The sequence below is a fragment of the Salvelinus namaycush genome, chromosome 35 (genome assembly GCF_016432855.1).
Source record: "Salvelinus namaycush isolate Seneca chromosome 35, SaNama_1.0, whole genome shotgun sequence".
Classification (NCBI taxonomy): Eukaryota; Metazoa; Chordata; class Actinopteri; order Salmoniformes; family Salmonidae; genus Salvelinus; species Salvelinus namaycush.
In genome coordinates this window covers 26,209,894-26,219,459 of record NC_052341.1, presented here as the reverse complement: position 1 = coordinate 26,219,459, position 9,566 = coordinate 26,209,894, and the positions used below count along the sequence as shown (strand labels likewise).

Genomic DNA, 9,566 nt, shown 5'->3' with positions numbered 1-9,566 from the left:
CTCCCATAAGTAGCAGAACTGATAGAGAGAATAAAAAAGAATAATTGTCCCTGTCATTTTATTTACAGATGAACTTTGAATCTCTGTTCATTCTATTGGTGGACACATTTGCAGTTCAAATTGTTTCCTGTAGAAAGCAGTTATTCTCTGTTCTGTCCCGCTGGAGACCTAACAGGCCACGAAGAAGTCTGACCTGCAAAAATGTGACAGCCTTACTAATCTATTCCCGATATATCGGTCTGATTTATCAGAAACAACGTCAATATTTGAAGACATTTCATAATCACGGAACCTGTACAATATGTATGGTCGTCTCAACAACACGTTTCAAATACATACATTGTAGACGTTTTACCAATACAAGACTTTACTCGATTATTGACCTGTTTTGTCTGGTAGATATATGGAAAAACATGCTTGCGTTTTCCTTGCAGGTCTTCATGAGTTGACGACGGCTGTGTGTACTCTGACATAAATAATCATGGTTGGAACCAAAACATTAGACTTCTACACGGTAGAACTGTCGGATACAGTAGGAGTTTGAAGAAGAATTGTCATACTGCAGTTATTCGTGTAAAATGAACGGTTGATAGCTAACGAGTTACAAGCGTGTTAACAGTTGGCTAACGTTAGCTACCAACAGTAGCCCCGAGATTAGCTAACTCTAGCTAGCTACTGTACACCCAGGCCTCTAAAGATGTTGCAGTGTGTGTCTCGGTCGTGTTTGAGGAACGGGATAAGCATCGTAGACTATGTCGTCAGATACGGCTCTACTCAGACAGCACGAGGTCTGTCGATCTTGGGCTCCGGTAGCACCGTGAGAGCTCCACGTTCCTGGTCGGTTCACCCGATAACGGACATCAACCGAAGAGCCTTCACCGGGTCTGTGTCGGTGAGTTCTAGAAGAACCAGGGATGTCCAGGAATCACCGGCCGCTCCCGCCCGCATGGGCCGGGCTGGGAGCGACCTGGGCGTTGAGGACTTCGGATCTCTTTCCGCTGATTTTTCCTCCAGGCGGGCCTTCCGGAAGACCACCCCAGAGCTGCAGGAGATGTTGTACCGGGAGGAGAGGCAGGCGGCCGGGCAGGAGGAGGAGAGGGAGCCGGTGGCCTTCAGATCTAGGACTGGTCGGAGGAACACACAGTACTGGTACTTCCTCCAGTGTAAAAGACTCATCAAGGAGAACAAGGTACAGCGATCTCTCTCTTTATCTATCACCCCCTCTGGTTCTCATCTTTCTTTCTCTGTCTCCTCATCCTATGTCACTGTATCTGACACCTGAGAAAGAGAAGGAGGTAGGGAGGGAGGAATGGTTGCGTGAAACGTCATCGACAGCCACCAGATTGCTATAACATGATGTGGTTAGCTGATACTTAAAATACTTATTCAGGCATTGTAAGGTCTGGCATGCATCATTAACGTCTGAGCAGGGGAACATAACCCATGCTTGAGGCTGAGATGCTGGATGGAGAGACTCCAACCTGAAGAGTAGGATATAACTACACTCCTCTGACCCCTAACCTCTGATCCCTAACCCTCAGCTGTCGGAGGCTCTGTTTGTTCCAGAGTGATGTGTTGGAAGGAGAGTCTCCACCCTGAAGAGTATAACTACACTGTTGTGACCTCTAACCCCCAGCTGTCTGAGGCCCTGTCCATGTTTCAGAGGGGGAGAGGCTCCAACCTAAGGAGTATAACTACACTACACTGCCCTGACCTCTAACCCCTGACCTCTGACCCCAACCCCCAGCTGCCAGAGGAACTGTTCCTGTCAGGCCCCCAATGTTTGTTCTGGAGCGTGAAGTCACGAGCTCTGTTGGTCAGCTACTGCGTAGCAACCTAGCGGTGCCAAAAGCATTGATCTGTCCTAGAAAGCCTATGTAAATTACGATCGCCAGAAAAGCCCCCCCAAAAAATTTGCGGTTATGTTATGAAGGTTCTGGGCTCTAAAATTAGTGTAGCTTGATCAAGTTCGATCCCCACGGTGAATTCTTTTAAAGTTTACTACAAATTAAGATATTTAAATAGTGATCCATTCTGGCTTCTACAGTACCGGTCAAAAGTTTGGACACACCTACTCATTCCAGGGTTTCTACATTGTAGAAAAATGGGGAAGACATCAAAACTATGAAGTAACACATATGGAATCATGTAGTAACCAAAATCTAAATATATTTTATATTTGAGATTCTTCAAAGTAGCCACCCTTTGCCTAGATGACAGCTTTGGACACTTGGCATTCTCTCAACCAGCTTCATGAGGTAGTCATCTGGAATGCATTTCAATTAACATGTGTGCCTTGTTAAATTTGTGGTATTTCTTTCCTCCTTAATGCGTTTGAGCCAATCAGTTGTGTTGTGACAAGGTATGGGTGGTATAAAGAAGATAGCCCTATTTGGTAAACGACCAAGTCCATATTATGGCAAGAACAGCTCAAATAAGCAAAGAGAACGACAGTCCATCGTTACTTTAAGACATGAAGGTCAGTCAATACGGAAATTTCAAGAACTTTGAAAGTTTCTTCAAGTGCAGTCGCAAAAACCATCAAGCGCTATGATGAAACTGGCTCTCATGAGGACCGCCACAGGAAAGGAAGACCTAGAGGTACCTCTGCTGCAGAGGATAAGTTCATTAGTTACTAGCCTCAGAAATTGCAGCCCAAATAAATGCTTCAGAGTTCAAGGAACAGACACATTTCAACATCAACTGTCCAGAGGAGACTGTGTGAATCAGGCCTTCATGGTCGAATTGCTGCAAAGAAACCACTTTTAAAAGACACCAATAAGAAGAAGAGACTTGCTTGGGCCAAGAAACACAAGCAATGGACATTAGACCGGAGGAAATCTGTCCTTTGGTCTGATGAGTCCACATTTTAGAAATACAACCGCCGTGTGTTTGTAAGACGCAGAGTAGGTGAACGGATGAGCTCCGCATGTGTGGTTCCCACGGTGAAGCATGGAGGAGGTGGTGTGGGGGTGCTTTGCTTATGACACTGTGATTCATTTATAATTCAAGGCACACTTAACCAGCATGGCTACCACAGGATTCTGCAGCGATACGCCATCCCATCTGGTTTGCACTTAGTGGAACAATAATTTGTTTTTCAACAGGACAATGACCCAAAACACACCTCCAGGCTGTGTAAAGGCTATTTGACCAAGAAGGTGAGTGATGGCGTGCTGCATCAGATGACCTGGCCTCCACAATCACCCAACCTCAACCAAATTGAGATGGTTTGGGATGGGTTGGACCGCAGAGTGAAGGAAAAGCAGCCAACAAGTGCTCAGCATATGTGGGAACTCCTTCAAGACTGTTGGAAAAGCATTCCAGGTGAAGCTGGTTGAGAGAATGCCAAGAGTGCAAAGCTGTCATCAAGGCAAAGGGTGGCTACTTTGAAGAATCTCAAATATAAAATATATTTTGATTTGGTTAACACTTGTTTGGTTACTACATGATTCCATATATGTTATTTCATAGTTTTGATGTCTTCACTATTATTGTACAATGTGAAAATGGTAAAAATATAGAAAAACCCTTGAATGAGTGGGTGTGTCCAAACTTTTAACTGGTACCGTATATACAATTGTCGTCACAGAGGACGGCAGGCTACAAGGAGGTTCCGGTTGACTCTCTCAGGCAGGATGAAAACGACTACATTGACCATGATCCATTGCTAGTTACGGCCACTTTCACCATTATCCTCAGCGGTTTTTGGTTGCAATTCAGCAATATGGTGCACTTCAAATACTTCTTGTGCCGTCTGGAGTTTTGCATAGGAATACGTGGATGACGTCACTATCTACTAGTTTTAATGTCTATGGTTCACGTTCCTGTGTGAGATGTTGGAGGTAAAGAGGCTCCAACCTGAAAAGTGTAACTATACTGTTCTGACCCATAACTATAACCCCTGACCCATAAACTCTAACCCTCAGCTGTCTGAGGCCCTGTCCATGTTCCAGAGTGAGATGTTGGAGGGAGAGAGACTCCAACCTGAGGAATATAACTACACTGTCCTGATAGGAGGCTGTGGGCGAGCAGGACATCTCAAACACGCTTTCAAACTCTACAACGACGTACGTATAGAGACCAGACACACCCGGGCACACACACACCTGTGCACACACACGCAACAGTGTTTTCACTAGGATTCTTTTCAGCAGCGATGGCAAAGTTAGCGGTGGAGGGAGATGGTGGGCATGGTCAATGGCGCGGTTTTAGAGGCCCTCTTGACCTCAGAGACAAAATGTTGCTGTTTTAAAGTAAAATTTCTGCAATTATACACATTTTGCCATGGTTTGTACTTTGTTCTTGTGCTATCTGAGTGACTCAAACATAACAAACTCAATGGGGCCCTCATGCCATGCATTAACATGTTAGATTATCCCTGATGGTCCAGTTCTCAGAGATGATCTTATTTAAAAAATATATAGATCCATTATCTTTTCTATACACTTTATATCTAGTTTTAGTCATTTAAGTTAACACTGAAAATGTTATACCATCCCAATTTTTTAAATAAATTGTATTTTTATTTATTTTTGAGGTGGTGGCCACGATTTAGCAGCGGTATAGGGGTAACGCTGTACACGCACAGTGACACAAACGCACACAGACACACACATATGTTTCTCCCTCACCCCCAGATGATGATAATTATGGTGTATGTGTTTAATGTGGCGTGTTTGTGTGTGTGTGACAGATGAAGAAGAGAGGTCTGGTTCCTAGCGACGCCACCTACACCGCTCTGTTCAACGCCTGTGCCGAGTCACCACGGAAACAAGCCGGGCTGCAGCAAGCCATCCACTTGGAGCAGGAGCTGCGGCGGAAGAACCATCCCCTCAGTGACATCACATACCACGCCCTGCTGAAGACGCACGCCCTCACCAACCACCTTCGAGCCTGTTTACACACACTACGGGTAACTTTAGCCCCTGACCTCTAACCCTTTCCCTCACCAAACACCTCAGAGCCTATCTACATACACTATCCCCTGACCTCTATCCCCAGATCAATTATAGACAATAAAAACACAAGACAATATTAGACTTAAAATAAAAACAAGAGTCAAGACACCAAGATACAATAAGTGTGTTTCTCTTTCTCTATGAGATATTCAGGGCCTTTGTACATCCAAGCAAAGTGTGTGTGTTTGTTTGTTTGTAGGACATGCTACAGGCTGGTCATGCAGTAACTCAGGAGACTTTCCACTTCCTGCTGATGGGCTGTGTGAGAGACAGAGACACTGGCTTCAGACAGGCCCTGCAGGTAACACACACACACACACACGTTTTCAAACTTTTAAAACTGTTGTGTGTGTGTATAATGTGTGTGTGTGTGTTAGGTGTATCGTCAGATGTTGAGGATGGGGATTCGTCCCGACGTCCAGAACTACAACCTGCTGCTCCGCGCTGCTAGAGATTGTGGGATAGGTAACCCCGCCGAGGCCTCTGCCCTGCTGCTGACCTCTGATTGCGGCCAGGAAGGTCAAGCGGTAAAGGTCAGGGGTCAGGGGTTGGCTCCGCTGGACGTCGACGCTCTGGAGAGTCAACTGTTCACACAACACTCCCACAACGACCTTAGTCACCGTAGCAATGACGCCAGTCACCGTAGCAATGACCCCAGTGACCATAGCAACGACCCTAGCAACATCCCCAGTCACCATAGCGACCTGGACAGTATTGTGGTCGCCCCGGTAACAACCCAACTGGTGATGGTGAGGAAGGGAAGAGAGCAAGTGGCTCCCATTGGCTCTCTCCCCTGTCTGTCAGGAGCCAGTACCCGCCCCCCCAACCTGCTGGACCTATCAGTGGGCAGGGCTGGAGAGGGGGGTGTGGTCTCGCTTGGTGTGGTGAGCGGAATGTTCGATAGGCTGGCGCTGATGGGTGGGGCCCAGGGCTTCCTGGATAAGATGGCCACTGCGGGGCTCTGCCCCGACATCAGAACTCTCACACTATTAGCCGACACCATGGAGCCCGGCAGCCAATCACTGCACAGCCTGCTGGCGGTCGCTAAGCAACACGGTGTGAAGCTGGACGCAGCGTTCTACAACAGTGTGATCCGCAGGGCAGCACGTGCTGGAGACCTACAAGAGGCTAAGGTACACACACACACCTTCACTATGTACACACACACCTTCACTATGTACACACACACACCTGAGAGGTATACTACATTTTAAACCAGATCTACTCAGGGTTTTACTAAAGCTAGCCAGCTTCAGTTAGCTTCACTTTCCAGCTCAGGCTTCAACCGTTGTCCGCCTGCCGCTAACTTTAGCAGGCTTGTAACTGCGTGTGCATGTTGCACACAGCTAGTCGAACGCCAAACTCCACTGAGACAATGCTGAAACGTCAATCTATGGGCGAGTCAGTGCACCATGTTTATTTGTGCGGAAAGCAAAATGAAGGAAAATATATCTTGCAAATTCAGCAGGTTATGGTGTGAAATAGGTTTGTTGAAGTGCCGTCTTTATTTAATCACGTCTCGTTAATGCCGTCTTTGGTGTACTTTCGGGTGCTTACCATTGCGCAAGCACCTTTTTCCCCCCACTCCTATCGATAAAATAACACAAGTTATAAACAAGTTTTACTGTGCGTGAACTTTCAAATGCATTCGGTCATTACTAAACGTGTAATGTGATAGGAATTTTAACATGACTATTTTTAAACACAAAACGACTTGATTAATAAAATGTTTCATCAGTCTTCAAATGAAAGGGGTGAGGATGCAGTCTTTGGGAGAGGGAGGGAAACTTGTTTCATTCATCCTCAGCTTGTGGCTTAGACTCTTCATTCAGGATAAATGGAGTTGGCCCTCAGTTCGCCTGCCACGGAGCAGGTTAGTTCTGAAGGATTCGTTGCCATAGCAATGTACCTGGCTAAAAGTTGAGCCCCCTTCGTGGTATCGGTTATCCACGAGTTGAACTCAGAGTTGACCAAAGTTACCTCACTTAACTCCTCAAACCACTTACGTAGTATAGGGCTCTGAAGTTATACCAATGTTGTTGCAAGGTGTGTATGTTTTCTAACTGTGTGTGTGTGTGTGTGTGTGTGTGTGTCAGGCGGTGATGTGTGTGATGCAGGAAAGACGTGTGCGTGCGGATGTACGGACGTACGGCAGTCTGGCTCTGGGCTGCAACAGACAGACAGATGCTCTACAGCTGCTGGGGGACATGCAGGTAACACACACATACGATTACGCTCCCTCGGGTTGAACTGAGCTATGGCCTGTCACGTGACCGGGTGAAGCTAGGCGGGAGAGGCCCGCCCTGCTGCTCGGTCATATTGTCAACAATGCAGCATGATGCATAGTTAACAATAATTCAACAACTCCTTTCCATAAAATGTTTGAATTTTCTAAGTAGTTTTCATTGAGAAGGCAGATAATTTGTTATTTTTTAAAAAGGTTTTATCAGAGCAATCACTTTTGCATGTGAAAACACAATCAATTTGTCGTCGGCCAGAACGGGATTTCCGTCTGTCACCTGGGAGGCAACCCGGTTCCAAAACAAATGCAGTCATCCGGGCCAGTTTAGTAGAATCCCCTCTGTGTTTCCTGCAGGCGGCGGGGGTGCAGCCCAGTGTGCATGTGTTCTCTGCTCTTATTGGCTGTGCCAGCAGGAGGCTGGACTATGTGTATCTGAGGCTGTTGCTTAGAGCCATGAGGGAACACAACGTCCCACCTAATGACATCATCATCACTCAGCTAGAACACGCCTCCCAGTACCCGCCCAACTATAACCAGGTAGGGAGGAGAGGGCATGTGCGTGTGGTATCTAATCATGTGCATCGGTTCGTCCCTACAAGTGCAGAAACAACAGATCATGTGTTTGAGTCTCACATCTTTCTCTCTCTTTCCCTACCCCTCTTTCGCTGTCCGTCTCTCTGTCAGTATAAGTTTAGGAACACCTACCTGTCTCAGATTGATGGTTTCCGTGGCTACTACCACCAGTGGCTGACCACCATGCCCGCCCAGGAGACAGGAGGACCTGAGAGAGACCAACCTACAGAGACGAGACAAGATGGACACCAGCAGGCAGCAGCAGCAAGACGATACCGCAAGCAACATAGCTGAACACACACACCTTTGTACTCGCGCGCGCACACACACTGCAAGCATTGTAAATGTGAGCGTCTACAACCCCAGAGCCATGATGCTGTTACTCTAAGTGTCGTCACGTGTCCTGTAAATATCAGAGGAGGCTGGTGGGAGGAGCTATAGGAGGATGGGCTCATTCGTAATAGCTGGAGTGGAGTAAATGGAACAGAGTCAATCGTGTGGTTTCCGTATGTTTGATGTCTTTGACACCGTTTCATTTTTTCCATTCCAGCCTCTACAATGAGTCTGTCATCCTATAGCTCCTCCCAACAGCCTCCAATGAAATATATGTACACTGTTATGTTTATTTATGTAATAAACTTACAGTAATAAAACTTGGTCTGTGTATTAGGCTTGGGCATTATCAAGATTGTCATACCTTCATACCTGCAAGGGGCGCTGTTTTCAAAATCCTCTAATCCAAAAGGTTAGCAATGCTAACAAGTACATATACAATCTCATAGAGAAGGCTAACTAAATGCTAAAAAGCACATTGCGAACATTTTGTACAGTCCCTGAACATCAACAAGTATACAAGTAACTCAATGCTACTCACTGCTGCACAAAACAAATATTAAACAGCAAGGCTCTTGATCCAGGAGGGAATTCTCTGCTGTTACCAAGCGCAGCAAACCAAATGCATGACTGCAGAGAATTTCGCACATTTTAGACAGCTAACTTAATAGTTATAAGATATCTAGCAGGCAAACATTTAGTTGTGAATTCCGTACTGTAACTAGATCACCTGGCGCGTGCTGCACAACAGTGAGGCTCCGGTCTCGTCCTTGTGTGCTTGTAAATAAACACCACGAGACTGGGGATTACACAGGTAAGCTTCGTACTAGAAAATTGCGACAGGTGAAATGAAGAACGCAATCTTTATTTTCTAATGTTTTGCACAAGTTGACTGCAGGTATTTACTTAAAAAGTAGCAACAAATATTCAAATTTATAAAAAATAAATAGAAGTTTCATCAGTTGAAAAAACATCCCGTGGGTTTTTCCAAATACCCCATTATACGTTATACCACTCAAGTCTACTGTGTATGCTTGACCAAAGAAGGTGGGTTTTATGACTTCTAAGTGTTTGGACTGCATAAACCCAAAATATCTGCTATGGTACTGTTAGGATTTATGTTTATGCACTATAGGCTGTTAGCATATTGGTTGAAGGTGAATGATGTTTTGTTGCACACACACACACACAATACAGAGGGGGGTAGGTGTGTAAGGACTGACCACCACAGGCCATAAAAGCTGTGGACAGTCTGGAGAGGGGAGGGGTGCATCACTCTGGGCCAACCAGGATGGTGAAGAGACTGGACAATACCATATTAGGAACTGTTTCAGTGAATAATCGAGGGGGACACAGGATGGAGCTGCTCTACCCGACAACCAGATGTGGAGAAGGAAAACGCCAAGGGGCTTGGACAAGTTCGGGGGCCCACAAAGGAGGAGCAAGAGTATGAACCA

At 46.0% G+C, this 9,566-nt stretch overlaps 1 protein-coding gene across 1 annotated transcript; it reads left to right on the top strand.

Moving 5' to 3' along the window:
* The first annotated feature begins 312 nt into the window (after nt 1-312).
* Nucleotides 313-8,447, top strand: ptcd1 (pentatricopeptide repeat domain 1). Its single transcript, XM_038974898.1, has 8 exons — nt 313-1,189; nt 3,930-4,070; nt 4,697-4,915; nt 5,161-5,262; nt 5,339-6,094; nt 7,058-7,174; nt 7,558-7,740; nt 7,888-8,447. The coding sequence occupies exons 1-8, from the start codon at nt 698-700 to the stop codon at nt 8,068-8,070; spliced, it is 2,193 nt and encodes a 730-aa protein (XP_038830826.1). The 5' UTR covers nt 313-697; the 3' UTR covers nt 8,071-8,447.
* The last annotated feature ends 1,119 nt before the right edge of the window (nt 8,448-9,566 follow it).

Bases quoted from the DNA above. Each gene is read 5' to 3' on its own strand.
- ptcd1 (XM_038974898.1), top strand. From the start codon at position 698: ATGTTGCAGTGTGTGTCTCGGTCGTGTTTGAGGAACGGGATAAGCATC. The intron at 1,190-3,929 runs GTACAGCGATCT...TCTAACCCTCAG, and splicing joins GACTCATCAAGGAGAACAAG to CTGTCTGAGGCCCTGTCCAT. The intron at 4,916-5,160 runs GTAACTTTAGCC...GTTTGTTTGTAG, and splicing joins CCTGTTTACACACACTACGG to GACATGCTACAGGCTGGTCA.